At 36.3% G+C, this 24,369-nt stretch overlaps 1 protein-coding gene across 1 annotated transcript in view; it reads right to left on the bottom strand.

Annotated features, from left to right (window-relative positions):
• Positions 1–24,369, bottom strand: part of LOC110373702 (extracellular sulfatase SULF-1 homolog) — a 75,883-nt gene that overhangs the window by 9,935 nt on the left and 41,579 nt on the right. The window contains exons 4-5 of the mRNA XM_021331451.3: positions 2,455–2,606; positions 1,891–2,060 (exon numbers count right to left, since the gene is read on the bottom strand). Coding sequence (XP_021187126.3) covers positions 1,891–2,060; positions 2,455–2,606 — 322 coding nt within the window. The remainder of the gene's footprint in view (positions 1–1,890; positions 2,061–2,454; positions 2,607–24,369) is intronic.

Raw genomic sequence — 24,369 nt, 5'->3', positions numbered from 1 at the left:
AATAGATACCTACCTACATATATATGTTAAGACGTAGATATATCCTTAACGTTAGCACAATCGATTACCTAAGTAAATAATTGCACTCATGTTTATTTTACGATTCTAGAAACTAAAGCTGGTCAGAATGCGGTACGCCAGGTGTATTGATGGCTCAGTTCAAAGAATAGGTGCGGTACATAACTCAGGCGTGTTATCCTCGTGCAGTGAATTGCGGCACGCTAGCTAATGTGTTACACAAACGCCACGACGTCTGCTAGACAATTGATCTGTGTGCAGCGTTCCACCAGACGGCGCGACACCTGAGCGTGGCATTGAGCGATATCCTCGTATTACTCCGCGCCCACTTCCGCTGAATAAGCGAAAGCCAGTGCCCCCATAGTCGTAAGACACCATAATATAACGTTGGCTGACTCTAAACATTCTTATGAAACATAAATCAGCCTCCCACCACCTCTAGCCTGAGTGTAACTAAAATTATTCAGGGCACCGTCCGACGTAAGTGCACGTAAAATTTTTGGAGAGTTCCCGCGAAAAAAGGCCGCTCGTGATTATGAACCCGAATACATGCACCGCAGCGTAAAGTGGACAGCTTTTTACTACGTCGTATATTGAAGTAGTAATCTGCTGAACATTCTGTGCGCTTTTAATTTGAGCATGAATAATTTATTTGCTAAAATAACCTCAAAAATATTCATGTACTTAGGCAGCAACTTATTTTCAGCTCATAAAAGCTTAAAATGTATTTAGTTACAAGTTAATGTTTGGGTAGCACAGTAATGACCTCTGGAAAGTTAATCGTTCTCGCGGTCCAGCGCTCATTTGCCAAGGACCTCGTAACATCCTTGTGCGTATCTTTGCAGTAAAATGTTTCGGGGTCGACCACAAACATCAGAGTGGCATCCTAAAAGCTATTTGCTTTCGATGGAGCCTCAAAAACTGCGACTCTTTAAATATTTAAAGGGTAGCAAGATGGCCGGTGTTGTTGCGAAAACTCTGCAGCAATTAGTGTTTTTGTTGAGATATTTAGACGACGCGTCTCCGTCCGCTGAGATTTCAAACTGAATAGCGATTTATATTTTTAATTTGAACTGACGACGAACCGAGTGAGTCGAGTACTCTCCGAGGACCAAATTATGAAATTGAATTTTATCGATCAGGGGAACGACCTCTTCAGTTCTTTCAGAGGTGACTCAGTGACGAATTTATACGGCATTATTATAAGAATACATTTATGTCTCTAATAATAATTTTGGAAGGTATCGTTCTGTTCTCGAATATATTTAAAAGGCGACCACTTTGTCACTGAAAGTTTCGAGTTCATTGTTATCTTATTTTAAATACGACTTCATCAAGTTGTTTCTGAACACCGTTCGACCTCAAGTACTAGAACTATGTCAAAGTGACTTACATATCCTGGCGTTTAATATGCTACCAGTGAGAACTTTTAGTTTCCTCTAAAATATTTTCAAGACGAACGAACTCTATCAATTTATTGCATTGCATATTATAATATAAACGCAAGAACAACATCATAATATGTCCATTAAATACAATAAGCGTTGCAACCGCAGCGGCTACAACAAATAAGACGATAGCCCATCACCTCGCGTGATTTATTTCCTACTCTTACAAGTTGTACGATATAAATCATACGTGATAAAGGGCCGACACTGGGTTGTTATTCATCGGAACATAGACCACATTTGCCGTCACGCTATCCTGAAGGGATGTGCAATTGTCTCACGGACGTATTAAAGGAAAACAAAGGAATAATTAAGTTGTGTTTATCGGAACAAGATGATATGGTATATAATGGTCCGGGACATGGTTTATGCAAATAATTATACTACTCATTCTTTGATTACGCAAATTATAACTGGTACTCACTGGTGCGTGGTGACATTGAAGAACAGATGCGAGTACTGTGGAGCCGAGTCCTCAGGGCCGTGTGGGGCAGGGAAGGACATCACCAGCAGCACTGGCTTGCGAGAGAACCGGCGCTTGGACGCGCGCAGGAACGCTATGGAGTCGTTCGCTATCAGGTCCGGGTAGTAGTCCTGCGAAAGATGCCATATTTTAGTAACAATGCAGTATAGAGGGAAAATGTTGAACATTGACATGTGACTATGTATGTTATGATTCAATCTTCAAAATATTAAACCTTTAAATTTCAGAGTTGCTTAAACGTAATTAAAAAAATTGAACTTTTATTTCGTAATTCTGCGCTAAATAATTCTTACAACTGTTGACTTGACTTGCACCTATACTTTGAAAAGACTTTTATTTATGTGAGCTTTATTGAAAAAAAGCTTAGATGGCTATTTGAACTGTCATGAATATTGAGCCCGTACTTTGATTGAGACTTTTGTATGGACCAAATGACAACTTCAAATCTAAGTTTAAGTAGAAGCAAGAAATAAGAAGTAGAAGAATGAGAAGGTAGGTAAATACCTTGTGATAATCATCTCCATGCTTGATCTTCTTGCCGTTCATGTTGATGCTGTAGTTGTAGTACTTGGAGTTCATGATGAGGCCCCCCCACTCGCGCCAGCCGGGCGGGATGTACGACCCGTTGTACTTGTTCAAGTACTTCCCGAAGTAACCTGCGCAAAACATAACATGCCTTTAGTTACATTAATACAAGCTATGTACCTACAAACACACAAAGGATTCATTTTCGTAAACAGAACTGTCATCGCAATCGTCAAGATTTTAATTTAAAGCGATCCAAAATATTGTAACAATACCTATAGCTAATTTTAGAAAGAGTGTTGTTACATTAACACTGATTTGTCCTGAAAATAATAAACTTATATTCCACTCTGTACCTATCTTTTCCTGTTTGCCAACAATTTTCACGTTACAATACCTACAGGCGTTTTAATTGGTTTCCACGAGTTCCAAAAAGAATAATAAATCTTAATTTGAACGGCAAACATTTCAAATAATGAATGGGGACAACGCGCGAACGGAGCGCAGAATGAAAAGTGCTGTAACAAGGGATCATTGTTCGGGGGAGACAATAGTTCTCAAATTTTAATTTCGGCGACATTAAGGGAAACGCGGAGGGTTTTTAATTCAGTGGCGGTGTCGTGGCAGCCGGCAGCCGGGACGCCGTCATCTCCAATGAAGTGGGACATAGACGATGATTACTCGCTCCCTGATGTGCACGCGATGGCGCAAGCGACGAGCAGATTCCAGCGTTGCTCGTTTTCTTCTTATATTAAAGCTGGTGTAATATCAATTTTCATTTTGACAGTGATATTGCCTTTGTAAATTCCCTTATTTTCTTTTCTTGTTTTAAAATAATTGCTTTTGCTAAATCCTGCGAGAAATTGAGTGTGAGAAGGCCATTGCATATGTCAGTCAGCAATGTCAGACATATATCAAGGATATATGACCCGAGTTGCTCCACCTAAAATTTATTCTGACGGTAATGAGGTCCCAGGAATGGTGCCGCTTGATATAGCGCAAGACCTTATCATAGTCATACTGGCACCAGTCCAAGGTAATCACTCACTTCGTCATCATATTATTTTCAACATTATGAATAACCGTACCTTAGTCACCGTTATAATTTCATGCGGAGAAAAGGGGTGAGTCCTTTGCAATTGTCATTATTTTTGATCAAAAAGCTCTCCAGCCCATTGCGAATAATGAGATTTTATTTTCGATTTCCATTCGTTCTTTAATATTCGTACGACAAAATGAATATACGATGTTCTGTCCTTAAAGAAATTCCAATACCTTTATCAAAGCTTTTGCTTCCGTTATTACAATAATTTCTCATTGTGTCCAAAAATTGGATTGGCCGGAGAAAGTCGCCGGAAGGTCATAAATTGAGGTTCTTTGTTAGCTGTAAGACAACAGGGCGCCGTAAGCTTCGCAAACAAATGCTTTAAGATTTTCTTTTCTTTTTTGTCAAGGAGTTTAAGTGCAATGGAAATAAACTAGTATTCTATCTGCGAGTAGCTAGGTTGTTACACCTGAGTGGTGCAAACAAGAGACATCGTCAAAATGGTAATCCCACAAATAAACAATTAAACATTTTTACGGTTCATTTTATGTGGCTGTTTCAGCATGACAATACAACAGCATTAGTACCTGGCTACTAAAGACCGACTTGGTGCCATTAGGTATATAAGGAGCAGACATACAACAGGAGTATCTTTCAATATAATTTCCATAAGAAAAATGAACGTATCTAAAATGCATGTTTCATTCCATAGAATAGACAGAAAACAGTTTCGTTATTTATAAAGTAAAACACTGTTTCTGAAACAAACCGTATCCACTTTGCTTGAAATATGAATAGTCGTTGAAATTTTTGTCGATGTCGACTGAAAATATGAAACGTTATTACAAAAAGCTTTTAAAACTTGAAGTGCTGTAAAACGAAAGAACCGCTTGTCAAATAGCTGTATTACTTAGCTTGCGTCTACCTATTTGTATAGAGGCACTGTGGATAAGTTTATCTTTTAAAGAACTAACTGTGCATCAGAGTGGCGGTCACTCCTGCCTGAAGGACTACAATATTTATCAAAGCAATTATATAGGTAGTTGATAGAATAAGAAAAAACCTTCCGAAAATATTCCTGCCTCGAACAGGTACATACTTAAATTGTTAAGCGTATATTTAGCACTACTGATCTAAATAAAAACAAATCCAAATATACCTATGCACTTTGTAAACAAAGAGTTCACTGACCTCATAGAAATGACACACACATGTTAATTTAGATCAGCAGTCACCGTTCACTTATCTAAATTAATTGATATTAGTTTCACTTAAATAGTAATATGTCGATGATAACACGCACATAATGGACGCGGAGTCAGGAGGCGCGATATGTCACGGCACTGCTGCCAAATGAGAGCAAGTTCTGAGAAACGATGTGCCGACGGCGCAGCTGTTATATCGAAATTAAATTCCTGATGTACTATGTCCTATGTTATGCGATAACTAGCGTAACTTGTGAACATACTTCATGCCTTCGACATAGTTACCTGATTTTCGTAGGTGCCTGCTTTGAAATTCAATGGATGTTTTTGTGTCATTAGATCTATTTATTGATAGAAGTTTTTTAAGCTTAGTACTGTAAGTTGGCCACGAACAGCGACCGATAGAGAAAGATGGTAGGCTACGGGTGAAGACTTTGCCCAGCAATGGGAAAAAACTGTAAGTTGATTGTAATAATATATTTTCGTACAAAAATAGAATGATTATTTGTGTGACCTACATACATTATTCATAAATCTCATTCACCTAACTCATCATCGAAATGGAAACTACGAAAATTTCGACTGAAAATCAAACCCTTTGATCCCAATGGCTTTACATTCGTTATTTCTTTGCTTCAAGTAACATTTCATGATTAACTTTAAATCATTAATTTAGTATTAATGTATTTGGAGAAGGAGGTTCCTTCTCCGTGCGAGAGGAGGCCTGTGCCCAGGAGTGGGACTATAAAAAGGCTGTAACTGTAATCTATTTGGAAAATAAAAGATGCATACTGACTATATATAAAAATAAACACTAAGATATTCTTAGGTACCTACAATTAATTACTTTTTCATCCCACCATCTCGGAAAGAGTAGTTTTACCCTTTGATATCTGAGCGCAAAAGTCGTTTTTATCCTCTAGAGCGGCAAAGTGATTTGAATTTAGAACATCGTGTGCAATACGCCATTTGTGACAATTTTGATAAGACTTTTCAAACAAATACATATTAAACAAATAAAATACTGCTTAAAATAATTATTCAATTAATTAAGTCGTTTTTATTATTGTTTTTACATAGATTTTTAACCTCGTTTCATTTTTAAACTGAGTTTTCAAATAAATGAACTTTAATAGGTACTGCTTATTAATTTGATACTCATATGTGCGCGCCATTTTGGTTTTTTGCATTTAGTAATAACTATTTTTCTCATCTAGTAATAATAATTATCGGTCGTGAATTATCTTCAAGACATTAATTATTTATCTGTAGGTAAATAAAGATTAAGGTCAGTCGGTTTCGCATTTTTTATCCACATTTAAATATTCGCGTAAAGTTTCCTTGAGGAGATAAGCAGAAGTTTAATTATTTAGATTGAAATTCTATAAGATCATTGTAGAGATAAGATCTATCCTTATCAAGATCTTGATTTAAAATGTAAATTTGTTCATAAAATCTGTTAATAAATATCAGGAAATTGATTCCTGTTTTTAACACATAGATAAAGTTATAATGAATTATCCAGCAGATTTCGACAAACAAGATATTTTTCCTTTGGTTTGTAGCTTTATTATTTTCCGATAACTAGCTACGAGTATATTATGATTTTATTTACGTCTAAACTTATCTGCATAGTTACTTGAATAGGTACCTACATACAAATTCAGAGTCATAAAAATAACAATTTGTAAAGGCATTGCAGGAATTTTGTGGTCTCTAAATATAGCCTTAGCGGTCGTTTACATAAGTTAAACTATTGTCTCATGCATGTTGTAAATTTTGAGGTGATTTGACCTGAATATCTGAAATACCTTCAAGCCTAGCGTGGAGTACTCGGTCCTAATATAATATGTCAAAGTGACAAAAGTTACGACTTACGAAGTTAGCTTGTACTTATGTGACTCATTAAGTTGAAGTTCAAATTGCAGTGTTATCAGGGAATACATAAAACCTTGAAAGTATGTTAGCACTTTAAGGCTTTTTACAACAATACTTTCCTTTTATCGTTGTACTTAAGGCCCACCTCTGGAAGTACCCTTGTTAGCTTGTAAATATGAACTTAGTGGTTATAAGTATCAACACCAACATTTTGTCTAGATAATGTTTAAATGAAATTAAAATAGTAACATTCAAGGAAATTAAAGGCAATTGCGCTAAACCTAGAAAGTAAACTTGGACCGAAACGATTTCGAAATAAATTTGCTTAAGCTGAGCTCAAATCAATTTAAAAGGTACGTACATAGTTAGACAGGGCCCGTGTCAACCGCGGGTCACGTTCGTTGCTGGAATTTCATTTAGTGTCGGCCACCTTAATCTGGTTGCTGTGGCCAGCTCCCTTGTAATTACGTTAGTTTATAAGACAAACGAGCTATTTCACCGTGGAGTTTAAACGATTTGACAGCTGATCGATACGCAGTTGAGTTGTTGTGTAATGCTATTCGATTTGTTACGGGTAGCAGTTTAGCCACAGCTTGGAATATTGTTTCACTATTAAAAGCTAAAATCATTAATTAAATGAAATCGCTCCTTAAAGCCCCTAAAGCTTGTACAGTGTAAGAGTAAACTAGTGGTAGGGATTAGACAGTTTTGTGTACGTGCCAATTCTTAGAAAAAGATCGGACACCCCATAGGGTATTTCTACCGGAAAGTTAGTTTATATAATTTCTGTTTTTATTTTATAAGAACAGTGTTATGTAACGACGTTATGTTAGGGATATCAAAATGTCAAGAATTTCCTAACTTTCCTCCATTCTCACACAAATCAATTTCTATTTCAGTAGAACATAATGTAGTACAGGCAGTATTAGTGGACAGTAACACGAGTCCATCGGCAGACCGTGTCGTGTCATGTCTCGGTAAAGTGCGCGCTATCTGGCTAAGTTAGAGCTATTCACGACCGAAGCTCGGCGAGCACTCGATACTGGCCATAGACACGCGATTCTACATAGCTCACGTAGAACTGTGTATTTATACCTTTAAATTTAGTGTTAAATAGATGTTTTTAAGGTAAAAAATATGTTTAGAGACATCTAGATGCTAGATGTTGATAGATATGTCAGATTTTCGGTGGGAATATCATTTCGGTTAGTATCGATCGTTTAGAAGTCGTCAACAGTATTAGAGATAAGAGAAACAACTGGTTTGATATGAGATTGTAATTAAGATGTTACCACGTAGTCTTTAATTGTTAATTAAATCAATTTATAACGTCTCACACACATAAATAAGAACGTATCTATATAAGTTACACGAATATGACTGCTAAAGTGCTAACTTAAGATTCGCATTATATCTCTCCAAGTTCTAAACTCAAGTAAATACTGGAGTCGTAACGATAAGTGTATAATATTGTTTGTCGAGAACGTTAATATGAGATGGAAAGCGGTTCTCTATAAATAGCTGTACCTACGTCTTGACGGAGGAAATTGGGCGTCAGAACTTTAATGTCAGTTATGGATCCGTCAGCTTTGTTTATTTATAACCAATGAAAGTGGATCTAAGTAATATAAGACCGAATTATTTTGGGAAGGATGTTTCTTATTGATGTTTTCGGTTTAGTACTTTTCTTTCAGTAAGGTAATTGGACTTCACCTAGATCTTCGGGACTTATCAGGAGCGGCAATAAAGCGATATATTACAATTATAGAATAAGTTACAGAACCAGCATGAGCTTTTGCAGAAAATTAAATGGCCACCGAAGTTTCCTTAGTACCACATTTTCACACATTTCCAGGCCAAAATCCATTCAAAGATATTGTGTAATTCCAATTCAGTATTAGTCTACATTTTGTTGTAACCAAGAAGATCGTAGGCGTACTATTTGACACTAGGTTGCATAATTACCATCGCTGATTCATTTCATATAGATGCCATTAATCATATCACCACCAAGCGGCTGTAATTTATGGCCAGCCGACTCTGATAATAGAATTTAAGTGGTATTTATTATTATAAGGCCCTTCAAGCTGCTTTGATATCGATATTGAATTGAAAATAGTACAATTATGATCCTTATGAGCCTTGCTTTCTTTTTCTTTTGGCACATTTGATTTTCAAGATCTAGCTCGGCAATCTAGTCAGTTTTGGTTGCTTTGGGCCGTTATTTCTGGTTTTAGTTTTAATTGAGATACAATTCAAATCGAAAATAACCATGAGAGCCATATGAGAGCCCATTAATTGTAATCCTTTTACTCTTCAAAAAGCTGCTCAACTATTTTGTTTAATAACTACGAATGTGTATTATTACCTAAGTTAAGTATTCTATTACGTGATTAATTACAGTTCCTTGTTCCAAATTCGTTCCAACACGAAAATGTTTGAAACTATCCTTAGCAGATCAACGATCGTTCCGAACTACAAAATGGAGTTTGTCTATAAAACGAAGAAGACAAAGTATTGGTTTAATTATGTCTCATCCGACGGTCGGAGGACGAATGGCGGTTAGTATCTTCAAAGCTACTTTCCAAAACATTTCTCTTCGCTTTGATTCTATTTTGACTAATGACTTTCCTGTTAGACCGCTTGTTACACTCTTTTTGTATGTAAATAATGTTGCAGTATTAAAGTTTATTGCGTAGATAGAGCACAAGTATTACAAAGGATATTAAAATTAATATACGTGTATTTATCTGCTTTTAGCTTTTATTTCAAGTTTATTTAAAAGTAAGTTAAAGCTTTTGGATAACCTAAGTTTGATAGAAAACATACTAGACGTGATAAAATAAACTTTAACGCGTTTTAAATAATGAAATAAACTTTGAAAGCTTTTTATGAAACATTTAACAATCCATTAATAAAATTCGTATAAGTAAGAAAGTAGCACTAATCGACTTGCCACTTTAAACTAAAAACAAAATCGTCAGCTGTTTAATTCGACAAAATTGCTCTATAAATACATGAAGTTTATTATCCGGCGCATAAATTAAAAGATAAATAAAGCATACATAAATTGACTTTCTCCTTTATAAGATAACATAAACACGTTTTATAAAGTGAAATAGTATCGTCGTACAAATCACATTACGTTAATACGTGCATTGGTGATGGGGTCCCATTGACAAACTGTATGAATGAGGCGAGGCGGCGAGGCAAGGCGGCTAGGCAACTGGCCACGTGCCTCGCCCACGGATGGCGAGGCGTTTAGTGAGAGGCGGAGCGGAAGTGCCGTCCGATTTGTCCGTCCGTCTCGCTACTGTAGGCGGCTAAACAAGTGGTCGAATTCTTGAGCGATCAGCGATTTTGGATGATTCACAACACTGATGCCGCGTGACCTTAGTTTTTAGTGTGTTTTTTGTTTGAGTTGATGCAATTCCAAGAACTTTAATTACTACATTGTACCAACATAGGTTTACATGTTAATACAATATGCTTGGCAATTACAGCGTAGACAGCGTAGTAGATGGCCTATTGAAGAAATATTTTATAATTTCGATGTCTATTAGAGAAATGAAAATGGTATGTTGTGTGTTTTAAATTTTAAAACTTAGTATCGTACTAGTAGATTCACATGGTTTGAACTGTATGATATTAAAATAGAAGAATGAATTATATTAAATGCAATCCACAAATTGCACCATGAGCATAAAATGAAACTTGCGTTTAGGTAAACAAGCTACTCGCTTGCGCCCGTGAATCAGACCGCTCGCCGCCCAAAGGTGTAAGTTGCATGTGATTGCGCGCCGTGACCTGCGTGGGCGCAGCCGCTATAAATCGTTGAATTATTTACACGCCTTTGACAACACCGACCATTTGAATAATGTTTCGTTAACCAATATAAATTTTATCGTGACAACATGTACTTTGTAGTCGTTATGAAATATTATCACAGTAATGGGGATAATTGTTATTGTATTAATCAATAAACACGTCACGCAATTTGCAACTTAGCGATATGAATAATAGTCTTACCTAATTCTAATGAGTTTCTTGTTTAAGCCCTTTATAATTTCAAATAAAACGCGCTGCGTTTCGTTCTCTAAATTCAAATTATAACGAGACCTCTTTGCTTCAAGAGAAATGATTTATAAAAATAATAAATATAATTGTCTATGGACTACCGGCAGCTGAGCGAGCTACCGTGGAGGATTCATGAAGAGCGCGTCAAGGACGGTCGCCTATTGACAGCTCAATTAGGAATACAATAGTGAGTCGGTGGATGAGAACCAACCAGATATAAAAACTGGATCTTGCCTCAAGTGGCACAAGCAGTTACTGCGCCAGCCGACCCGGTATTAATCGCAGACATTAATTTTTATTACTTGAACCATAAATTATTACATGGCGTCAGCATTTTTTCAGTTTAAAATTGGGTTTTATCTGGCTTCCAAAAATATCGAGTTAGACGTTAACTGAGAATTCTCCAGTCTCAAAAGATCGCCCCAAAAGCTAACAAGTTTAGTGTGAAAATACAAAGGACTTTTCCTAAAAAGCAACCGCAGCCATTACGAAAAGACTAACACAATATAGCTCGGTAATGTCACCTGAAAACATTCACCCTTCAGTGGGCACATTTCTATTTACCACAATCTGTAATATTTCGGCTCCGTTGGCCAGAGCTGCCAATAATAACATTGGGTGTTTTCGCTCCAATAAATTCACTTATAAATGAAATACTGTCTGGTATTCAACTAAGTATTCGATCAAACTACTTTGCATATTGACTGGATTGCAGACGTGTATTTAATGTATCTGTCCCAATAGGTACTTCATTTAAATGAAACGGAATTGGTAATAACCGATTTGCCCTTAATTCGAGGGATATCGTTTCGATTATTATATTCGCTGATATTCGTAATCTTTTAATACTCTTACGAAATATGTCGCTAAACGATTGCCTCATGTTATGTTACGTACTTATACGATATAAAATGCTGCATACACTTAAGTTTTACAACTGTGGTAGGCGTGGGCGGGCCGGTGCTGTTCATTCATACTTTATCACGACCGATGAATGAACTACCAAATAAAACGTTTATTGATCGTCATTTACATTTATTTCCATAATATTATGTGTCTTCTAATGCATTATGCTACTCGAGACGTTAAAGGGCACATAGCGTAATGTCCTACGTTAGATAAATTTGGATTAAAGTGCAAACGTACCTCATAACTGTGCTGGAATTCAAATAAATAAATCTATTTTTAGTATTGTAAATGAAATTCAGTTAATTCAACACGTGCACGTAATTATGGTCTACAATTATGGATTATTTGTCTTAAAAGCACCCATAAATATCAGCGCAAAGCATGTGACCGCATAAGCGACAAACCATTTCAACAACAAGGCCCCATTAAGTTTGTGCACAAGTAAACAATTCTAATGACAAGAGAACGATTATACGTCACGTGTGTAATAGTAATGTGGGCTTCAAACTGACTAATAGCATTAATTCGACGATGGTGTGGACAATGAATTAGTCCCTATCCGGTCGCTGAGCAGGACATCCAGAGGGCTATATTTTTAACAGAACAATTGCTACAATTGGCGTGTCGTAAAATTACGACGTGAAATCTTCAACAGACAGACGCAATTATGAAAAAGTAGAATTATATTCAATTAGTGGCCACTCTATGTGGGATGAAATAGAAGCTTCCTTGATTTTCTTGCTCATTTCGTAATGGGGGACTCAATTGCTACAAATTATTTCTTTAATGAAAGTCGTTATCTATGGGAAGTCAGCATTTGATAATTGAAGGCCCTTCAGTCTGCTTATTAAGGGGAGTTTTACGCAGAAACTTTGTTTTACTTGGAGCCTTCCGGACTTTGAGAAGTGAAGTTTGCTCGTTTGTGTAATCTCAGTACCTACATTGTAAACTTTACGAGTATTTCATACAGCAGCGATTATTTGATTATGTCTAATGTTAATTTCTCACAATAAATTCCTGATGAAAATCGTTTTTGTAATGTTGCTTAATCAACACTTGTCTTAGGGGAATGCTGGTTTTCATTTCTGTTTAACTGGCGTCATTTCCTCACAATACCGAAAAAGCGTGTAAAAATGTTTCATTATGTAAGTACCTATCACTACGACATTCAACTTTTTCTCATCACTTTTGAGCATAGGTCTATTTGAAAAACTATAATTTTATAGAAGAACCCGCTTACATGGTTTGTACTTACACATTTAAGCTGATTGTGTTAAGTAAACGAGAATCGCGTGACGACTGCCCAATTAAGCCAACGATATCTACCCACACAAATATCTAAGCTACACATTTAATACGATTAGCTTTTGAACTTATTTAAATGTTTAATTGTTTAATCGGATTTCATGCCCTAAGTACCTACGTAGGTAATGGTCGTTCATTTAATTGAAAATGTTTAAGTAGTTACCTAATGAAATTAAATTAAGATAGGTATATAGGTGTATAGGTATTAAATACTGACTGCACAGCAAATTTTCCATATTTCATAGCAAAATAACTATCCCAGTCGCATATTAACCAGTAAGTACAACAAAACCTGTTCATCATATTTGTCTTAATTTTCAAGAAGCCATGCTCGGCAAATTTTATGATTATTATAACAAAAAAATCCTGTCACATTGCATTATTTCTAAAAGCAGAACAAATTAACTGAAAAATTGAAGCTAGTAACGAAAACGAATCGCTGCAAAACCGACTCCACGTACTTAGTCTTGTTTGCCCTACCCCTAGAGTGCAATTCAAAACCGCGTGAAAAAGAAAATGAGTTTACAATACATGTATAATGTGCATTAAGATTGTTAGCTGTGCATTTATGAAAAAGCTTTTGCTTTAGGAAAAATCGCTGTACGCCGCGAAAATAAATTGTAGTGTGTTTAGTGATATTTTGAGTTGAATATTTTGCTGTGCAATCAGTAATTTTGATGGGAATTCGGAATCTTATTGCATGGAAAAGGATATTTTTTGATTTGCGTTTAAATACTACCCATTTTTATTTGTAGTATGAAATTCCTAATTTTTATTTGACACTCGCTTAAAGTAGTCTTATTTTACACTTGTACACAAATTACGAACTAACTCTCAAATCAAATAGAAATCTTAATGAATCAATTACCGGACTTTGACGACATCTTAACGAATTCTGTGAGTCGAGAGAGGCACTAACAATCTTTGACTCGTCCCTTCCGCTTCATTAATTACGATTGTAATGTAAATCTCTCGTCAAGTTCACGGACGATGGTCCGACTTGGAATGTCCTAAAAATAAACCACTCACAGTTATAAATAAGACGAACATCTAACACCAATTATATAGGAAACTCGTCAAGTTGGACGTCTACTATATTAATAATTTGATAATGTGACGAAATGAGCAGTTAAACCCGGTTTATGGACCAACTTCTTGACTCCTATATCTGAACTTTGTACGAATGTATGTCGTTTCACTTATTAAGATGCATTCTTAGCTGATTTAACAAATAAGTCTGAAAAAAACCGTTTAAAAAAGAGCTTTCATACATTTATAAGATCTGATGTATAATGATAAATGTTTTTATATAATCTGATGTACCTATTTAAATAATGCCACATTTCTATTAAGTTGATGGCCAAAAACTTCAGATATGTTTTATCATCGCGACGTATTTGACCTATGACTTGGCACCCACGACCTTTGGGAAGGGCCCGCTAAGCCTCGCGCCCCACGCAGACCTAGCCTCTTGCGAAACGCCTCGTGGCAACTAAAAGTTTCTCATGAATACAACATCGTATTTAGAATTTGTTACCGTGTTGATACGAAAGCTGATATCGTAAATAATCGACGGTTTATTCGTGACAGGTCTGTTTATTTATTTATGGGTAGTGGAAGTACTATTCGTATTTATTTAACTTAGGGCTTTGACCCAATGCTATAGTCAAGTACTTAATGTTCGAATGTTAGATCTTGGTATACGTTTCTAGAGGTAATATTAAGCTTTTGAAATTAGAATGTGCATAGGCAGTCAGTATTTTTTTTTAAATGGCCATTTAAAGAACCTATAAATGGCCATATTTGCTACGCAGTATCGAAAATTGCTCGAACCTTTAGAATGTGTAGGTGGGAAAACGTCAAAGAGTAAAAGCTTTGTGATCGGGGAATGAGGACAAAAGTAATTAAGTTTAAAAATAAATTATGATGACTCACGTTCTCTACAGTTTCTATTGGTTAATTTATGTTTTATTGAATCAATACTTAACATTTAAACAAAGCCAAAGGTTTTATTAGAAAGCTTATTGGTTTTACAGCCACAACACTTTAAAATGAAAAGTAATAAGGAAAACGTTCGCTTCAATAAGTTCCTCCATAGAAATATATTACAGTCAAAGCCTGTTTCATTCTACATCCTGAATTATTTGTAATTTATGAGCAATATAGTGTTTACGAGCCTAGCTTTTATAAACGTTAAATATTTGCACTTAAACAGCGTGTTTCTGTGTAAAGATACAAAAGCTGTGCTGGCAAACACTTGACTAAAGCATTGGAGAGGTCGTGCCCTCCCACACTCGCGGTGTCAAGAGATGATAATCACTCTCGGTACGGAGGGCCTGCCCTAAGCTGGGATAATTAGCGGGTGTTCACGCACCTGGTCGCTTTCCCTCCGTGCTGTACGCTGGCGAGAAAGTTACTCAGTTAAATGCAAACAACCTTCAGGTTATAAAGGCCTGCACGCGCGAGCGAGCGACCTTTTAACATCTCAATAAGTGCGCTCAATACGTATTCAGAGGGACTCGCCTCAATACTAATTTGAATGTCCGATGAGACTTCACTTCTAGTTAGCTGCATTATAATTCTGCGGTACCGTATTGCTATTTTTAGACCAGTACAGAAAATATGTCAAACAAAACATTCCAAAAATTCCCATGATGACTGCCGAGCTTAAAGTATTCTTGCTTATTAGGAATAAGTGGAAAAGCAGAAGCTTACTCGAATGGAGTAACTAAACCTCTGTGGCTCATTTTTCCATTTTCAATTCACCCAAATAACTACAAGAACAATTACGGACTTCTCTCATTGATACAAAACGGTGGGGACTCCCTACTCCATTCCCAAAAATACCCATAAAAGTCAAAATCACAGCTAAGTATTGTTAACAAAAACGGTTAGTTATCAAATATCCTACATTCACTGCGAGGTGATCTAGAGGTGTGCCTGAACACTCGGTAACACACACCGGCTGGACGAGACCACATCGGGGTCACCGCCACGCGATAGAGATGCGCGCACGCACCGTTAGGGTTGCCGATGTCTATCATATTCTGCTGAAGTAACGGATAATGGTTACATGTTAGCTTGTGCTGCACATTCCAGGTAAAATTATGTCCTTATCCAAAGATTTGTCTGCATGACCGTACCTGTTCCTTTTGTGTGTGAACTTGGTTTGGAACTGGGTCATTCAATTTTCGTATTCTAAAGATACCATTCTAAAGGATATGAATAAAATGCTTTCACTACTTTATGACTACAAATTTTAAAGTAACGAATGAAGAGCATTTTTACCCTAGAAATATTCAAACGACGATTAATTGTGCGTGCTAAATAAAACAAAACACCATCTCCTTGTTCCTTTCATTTTACAGCTTCAATAATTTATTATCAGTTTCGCATCAACGTTAAGTACCTACGTATTTCTATTTAAGCAGGGAAACGGTAACCGCCGGACTAATAAGTTTAACTACCACTTTTATGACTCTGCTCTTGTAAAACCTTTCGGTATTTATAGCGTCATCATAGCTTAGATTTAATACTTTTAAATTAGCTTTTTACGCCGTTTAAATTACAACACGGCGGAATTGGTAATCAGTTGGAAGTGGAAAATGTATGTAGATACAGGACGTGAAGTATGGCTAACATATTTCATGGTAGTTACTGTAATTAAATACAACATTCTAAGACTGAGTTATGCCATAACGCTTAACATTTAAGTATTTGTTAAATGAATTACCTACGAACTGATATGATCTTTGCGATTAAGTACATAAATGCGTAGACTTTTAAGGACATATACTTACTTATATACGTTTTCAAGTAGACATTCAAGTTGTAAAAACTTATTTACAAAATACTTTTATAAACAAAATGTTGCATTTCAATTACATTTGTAATTTCTAGGTATTGATTTTCACTGTATTGTTAAAATAAACCTTTAACAATAACAAAATACCTAGGCACCCCATACGTTTTATGCTTCGTAGGCTCAATTATTTTGCCTATGCAAATGAATCAAAACTGTTTGTTACGCAACAGCCATCGACGCCACCTACATTACATATATATTTTACTGCATACCTTGTCAGTTACAATATAAATCAGCAAAGAATCACAGCCCTATGTCAGCCCGGTACCCGCCCGGAGCCGGCAGACAGCGTCGCGCCACAAACTAGCCGTTTTATCGCGGCCGCGTCCACCTGCGCCCGCGCACCTCGCCACTCATTTACCTCATTGTTTGCTAATCCTCTCACTTACGTATACGGGTCTGTAGACGGTCAATAAGATTTCCTAAATTGATATTCGTGGAAGACTATTCTAGTGAATTTGAGATAAGAAGAAGTAGTTATAGAATTGAAGATGTTACACCTTCAATTGAAAATCTTTCGGTCCTTCTTGACTTCTATAGTAAGTATGATTCAACAATCCTAAGTATAATTGTTAAAATTTGAATTAATTTATCTAAAGCTGAAAAAAATATTTTATTTTATAGGAAACTACTTATAACACGAATTAAAACAATCAAATACAAAGCTTAAGAGCTTAGAATGTTGTGGCTTTACCGAATACGGTAAACTATGATCACGATTGAAGCTCAATAGAGACGTCAAGATTATAATGAGGTTTATGATAACTTCGGGAACAGACAGTAGGTATAAATAAAATCAGACATCAATTATTAATCATCTAAGTAATGATTGATGTTGAATTGGTTTCAGGGCTTACGGCGGGCCATGAAACAATTGAACACAAATAAAATGGTTATGTTTCTTGTTATTTCAATTTTCATCAATTGGTTTGATTGACTCATTAATTGGTTTGGAATTTAATCATACTAAGTTTATAAACCTGAAGAGTTTGTTTGTTTGAACGCGCTAATCTCAGGAAGTACTGGTCCGATTTGAAAAATGTTTTCGGTGACAGAACACCCCTTTATCGAGGAAGACTATAGGCTACTTTTTATCCGGCTTCGTGTAGCAGAAAGTATTAATAGAACCTTATCCGATCATTCTTAGGAATTTACAAGACCATCACTTTTAATACAAGCACGTTAAACTGAATTCAGTGTGTATTCACATTTGCGTTCACAAACAAAGTTCGTAGTATTATGATATCTAGTTACAACAGTGAATATTCCGTGAAATACGTGTAGTGATGATAATTCAATCAGTGAAACGTAATATGTCTGGCAAACAGCTGAGGCTTCGGTAAACATAATATAACGGCAGTCAAGTATTATGGGCTAGCTGCGGGTTTTATTTTTGTATGTCCACGACTTTGAACTAGACATTGTTTAAATTCAAGACCATGTTTGGAAACTGTAGAAGTAAATATGCCCTTTAAAACTAAACTAAGTACTTTTAAACTTAGTAAGTATAAATACCTACCTAACCTAATAACAATTGCAATAAATAGGTACTAAGAAGATGAATATGCGAGCGTCTGTTTATCTTTTTTCAGTTTTCATGGTCACGTTGCTGAAAGAAGTATAAAAAACTATATTTTGATCTCTGAAGAGAAAAATAGCTTTGTTTTGCGTATGTTAAGAAGTCAGACTCGAACGAGAAGCGGCTTTAGATTATGCATAAAAAAACATTCAGACGAACAATGTCATTTATATTCCCAAATCAATATTCCAAAATAGCTAAGGTCGCCTATAAAACATGATATTTACTATATTTTCCAGTTTGTGTCGGCTGGTTGTTAAACAAGCTATGATGTTCCGCAGGTTGCCTAGACAGTTCGGCGCTGCGCCCACGCAAGCGCGCTCTCTCGCTAATACACTATTTATAACCACTATTTATTGGGTCCATTCCATCAACAAGCTTGTGTGAAAAGAATTAATGATCGCGATGATAGCTATAAAACAAATTCGAGCTTTGATAACGACGGAATCTGTTTTGGGAATGAACTTGACGCCCAGCCACATGAAGGGCACAAATATAATACATAATTATTTCAGAGGCCAGTCCTTCATAAATCCCTCGTCACTGTGAGCACAACAAGTACTGTATTCCATTCATCGTATCCGAAATAAATAAATCGATAACGATCGCCATTTATATAAATTAGGGTGGCGACATTGATAAATAATGTACGTGCTCTTAAAGCTGCCATTACCCTGGCTTTAGACCACTACCGTTGTATCCTGAGCCATAAAACTGTAATACATTGGCAGCTAGCTACATTATCTTCAAGGCACGGTGTTCTATAGGAAGCCTTGAGTTAATGGTCGGTCGGCCACCGCGTACTTTGTTCGAGTGATATTAGGTAGGTACTCGTAACATCTTGTAACGTTGTACTTGTCGCTATTCGAGAACCTTCTTGCAAGTAATACCTATCAGGCTACCAGCTTACAAATTCAAGTTTGCTTAATTTTCAACACTCAAAATGGATTAAGTCCTATAGAAGGTAATGTTGAAATTCTTCGGAAAAGTCAAGAACATCTTCACAAAACAATCCTACAATAAGTATTTTTCACGTGTGAAAAAGTCACGAATCGGTTTGGAACCAAGATGTAATAAAGATAAAAAAGAGTTCACGGTTTCGTGGCCACTGCTACACAATCTCTGATCAGGGCTATAAAAGGGCTTCTAACAATCGCCGGAAAAATATTATTAGGTGTAAATCTGTGAAATGTGTTCACTACATACCTACCTCGTTCTACGAGGGCCTTGCAAAGGAAAAGTGATATAATTTTGTAGATTTTAATATTAAAATTTTACAAACTAAAATAAGAGAACATGTGAGACGAAGTACTCCTCCCTCCGCATCACAGTCCTTTGTAGATTGGATTTGAGAATATTGAAAATAACTTTCACAAAACATGTTACAATTAAATGAGAAAATTGCAACAACAACCAAATAATTCAACAATACAGTCGTGTTTCCTTCTCAAATAAACTAATTTGGCTAAAATAAACAGCTGAATGCTGGTGTTAGCAAATTCTACGAGCAAAGTAACACAATGGAGGATAACGTGGCCGCGGCTGGGTGCACGTTGCCGCCGCAGGCTTTAATAATAAAACCTCTTTATTGTGTTTAACTTTGTAGACTCCCTACTTTGTTGCAACTCCGCGATTTAAAAGCAACTCGTGTACTTAGAGACTTGTGTAATTAAATGAGCAGTTACGCAGAGGAGGCGCTAAGTGTTCCACAAAGGGATTCTCTCAACAGACGTAATGGACACAATAAATGTTTGTACAACATAATGCTGCACTTCATTCTGTACAATGAAGTGTTCGTGGCCGTGGTGTACATTGTCTGTACGGGCGGGCTAATTTGAGTAAACCACATCTTGTTACCGAGTTGTCTGGCTGCCGAGATTGGGCTCATTTCGGAATGACGCCTTAGTTGCCAGCTCTGGATTTAACTACTTCCATTCAGATAAAGTACCTAGTTTTTATTTATATTTGCGTTGACGAGTTTATATGTTACCAAATGAAATATTTCAACAGCTTCTTGGGGATTTCCAATCATACCTACTCATGTTGACTCAGACTGGTTATGAACATAACGCAATATTGCTTGCTCTCCAAGACAAATACTAAGAAAGAAAATTTATGGTTCTTGTCAGGAAAATAAACTATTGCATACCGCTTGTTCATAAACTCTGAACATAGGTATTCTAAATTGGTAGCAATCCGTTTAAATTACCAAGTTACAGCTAAGTTCAATCAAGGCTGCGGCTGAGCTGTGAAGTTTCAACAACGGCCCGTTACTTGCAGCTGCTAATCTCTATATTCATTACAGTATTGTTGGCAGCGAACACAACGCATTCCATTTTACGTAACTATCCTTTGAAGTGTCATTTGCTGAAAATGCGTAGTGTTATTTGCTGCTAGATTTTTTTATTAACTGTACACAAGTATAGGGCTAAGTATCAGACATTTTTTTCATAAACCTGAAAAACTAGAATGTACAAAACGATAACTGTTAAACTACATGAAGACGGAAGCCCTGGATGGCCACTAGGCAAATGAATAGTTGTAGAAAGAGTGTCTCGGGCAATCAGCGACAATTTGCACTCCCACACGTCTCAACTTTCATATCTGGACGGAAGACGCAATATAAGTGATTAGGCTCTATCACCGGCCACACGTAGCGAGCCCGTGGGTAGTACCCATACCTACCAACTAGCCCGGAAGGGAAAGTAAAGGGACGAATTTATGATACCTCGTTTCAAGCATAAATTTACAAGCCAAATGGATTCTTAAGAGAACAGTGATAGAGTGCGGACACGTGCTTTGTGTCCTAAATGGCACTTCTTTGAACATTTCGCTAGGAATGTGCGCATTCTTGAGAACATGTTAAACACTTGGAGTTCACACCTGCCTCAGCACTATTTAAATATTAATGTAGACGGTTTACATACAACATTGTTTAAATTTTATGTCACATGCAATTAACAAATCTTCCCTCAACTGAGATAAATGTTGGTAACAATTTAGCTTGTGATAAATGATACGCCTGATTCGCTTCATTTGCAAATGATGCAATCGCTAAATCTGCTGGGAACCTCGAGCATATACAAATAAACACTCATGTTTTTGCGTCTAACAATGTGGTAGAATTATAAAATTAAACATTTGGAAAAAACGTCCATGTAAAGGAGTTAGTCGTAGGTCAAGACGCGCCGGACTGAGGTACATTAGCCGGATGGAGATAGAGCGGCCGATCGGTCTCCCCAAATACCGACAAGGACACTTCCATCTACATTTATTTGTACGAATCAGTGATGCGATCAAATGGACGACGTCCGGCGGCCCACGTGCACCCACGCCGCAACATATGATATTTAGAACAAATCTTAGAAGATGCATAGTGCATTTTACGAATTGTGGCTGTCCACTGCTGCGTGCTATTGATTTATGGCCGATGTTAAGTACGAGATAAGGACGCTTCCATTCTATTTAGATGTTTTGCAGTGCGCCGCAATAAGCTGCTTCCGCGGTTTTGAGATGCTGAAGTAGCTAGCGGTTGTTTGTCTTCTATTTGAATATTGGAATAAACTGGTCAGTTGTATTCGCAAAGAAACTGGCTATCTACCTACTGGTTGATATACAATATTAAATATAGACTCAAAAATCGTCTTGTAATGAAACTGTAAAATCGAGTTCAAACTAACTGAAAATCAATAAAACCCAGTTTTGGGCTATGTACATACATAGGAATTATAAAACTGTACAAATTTATTGAACTAGAAACACCACTTATGGACTAAAAGAATTCTTAGATTATCAAGAAGAGATCTTGATTACCTACGTCCTATACTTTATTAATACGAAGCATAGAATTGAACTAAATACGATTATTGTAGACAATTGCGTCGCTAGACCTTGTATCTTCAATATTCTTTTTCTATAAACAAAACACATTGATATGTGGTCAAGTTTATTTCCGAAAGAATAAACGTCTTCAGATATTTTCTAAGGTTCAGTGATGGTCATATTGCTCAATATTCCGTATTCTGAATAAAAACCTTTGACAAATTCAGATGTGCTTCCAGTCTCTGGCACAATTTATGTATGTAGCCTCATGTTATTACAGTATCAAATATAAACTCCCTAACCATATATAGGAATAACTAAAACAAAAAACATAGAAACAGCTACAAATTAATTACTACAAATGTTGCATACGACTTACGAGGGTTTATTAATAGCCGTGTAACAACAAACGCATTAATGTGGTAGCAAAACAGGAATATACGTTTGTGCGACCACCCCGCGTACATTAATCTAACACAAATAGAAAGTAGCACATATTTCAACCAGCCAGCTAGCCGCTTATCGCGCTAATCCTTCCTGGCTATACATCAATTATATTGCACCTCATGCGACTGAGACAAGACCCAAATACGATCCGATAATCGTAATTCATGTCGAAGGTGGACCTGCCAAAATGCCAAAACAGATTAACAGCGAAAACATTAAAAATATAATAAAATTGGCAGTCGGAAAATAAAACAGCCTCAATTTTAATGGTTTTCCAGATAAGTTTATCAATAAAATAAAGATCTTTGTGCAACTAGGAACAACAACATTTATTTTGTATTACGACTTACAATTCAAGCGTGGTGATTAATGCTCAATCCTTCTCCGTGTGAGAGGACAATTCAATTTCATGAATGTGTTGAAATTAGGCTAATTTTACGTCAATTTTATTTCTTTTAGCGCTTGCAAAACTGGGAAGGAAGAACGGTAATAGCACATATTGGTAACCTACGTATTGTTTATTATGTCTTAGTTAGGTAGTTACCAACAAACAAAATTTATTTAAACATCTTCCATGCCACGGACAAAACTTTCAACCGTTACCGAAAACGCGGCGTGTCGCTTAACATTTAAGAAATTGTGCAAGTTACAAGTGAAGTGGTGAGTCAGTCGGCATTCCTGACCCTCTTGCATCATGGCGGCGTATCAGCCGGATAAGCGTTCGTCGCTCCTCAGGTATTACCGGGAGTATTGCCTCTACGTCATCATACAAGTCGGAGACTTAGAACCGTGCTATTCAAAACTATGTAGATACCTAACTAAGCTGCATTGAAGAAATGGTCACTGGAATTTATGTAGCTTAATTTGGTTCATGTGTTGCCTGAGGTAAAATGTAATTGTTAACTGAACTTATGTCGTTTATATCTCTAATTTGTATAGAGTTACTGGGCAACTGCTATGTATTATAACGTTTTTTTGCATAGTTTTTTTTTGGTGTATCAATTAAAGAAAGAAGAAGAAGTATGTATAAGATCCGGACGTCCATATAAAAAAAGCCCATCGACATGTGCAACTATGCTACACATGCACAATATTTAACATGACATTCGAATAAAAAATCTTTCAAATAACTCAAGAACAGCAATTAACACCTTTTCACGATAAAAATCACCGACAAATTCATGAAATATTTAATCAAGATTCAAATTAACACCAATAATAATCTTAACATTTACATATGCATAAAAAACATCGTAAATGATTATATGTAGCATTATTTATCAGAATTTATAGTAGAAGTATTTTCCCAGAAATAAACACGTATTAAAACATCCTATTCGATGTATTAAAACATAACATTTAATATCAGTAATAAAATAAAGCCTTCCTTAACGGCACTTCGCTGAATTCATTAATGCATTAGAGAGTTCAGAGTTATCTTGACATAAAACTTTGTTCTTCGAAAGTACGTAATAAGTACGTATCTAGACGAAGTGCATTCCCAGGTGGTCGGGTTTCGAGTTACGATGGCTTGTACTCTACATAATAAAACAACTTGTGCCAGACACACCGTCGATCATCGTGTAAGTCAGCGAAACGCTAACGTTAACACTTTGTATTGCATAGAAAACACTTCTCAGAACTGAAAATGTATGTTGTACGAACATGTGAAAGGAACTTTACAAAAGAGCTTCAGGCTATGAAATTGTTCGAAGGCATTCGAGTGCCAGTTATTGTAGTCAGAAGTTTGTGAAGTTATCTA

Source organism: Helicoverpa armigera, chromosome 5, assembly GCF_030705265.1.
Source record: "Helicoverpa armigera isolate CAAS_96S chromosome 5, ASM3070526v1, whole genome shotgun sequence".
NCBI classification, from domain to species: Eukaryota; Metazoa; Arthropoda; class Insecta; order Lepidoptera; family Noctuidae; genus Helicoverpa; species Helicoverpa armigera.
This window is presented reverse-complemented; position numbering and strand designations above follow the sequence as displayed.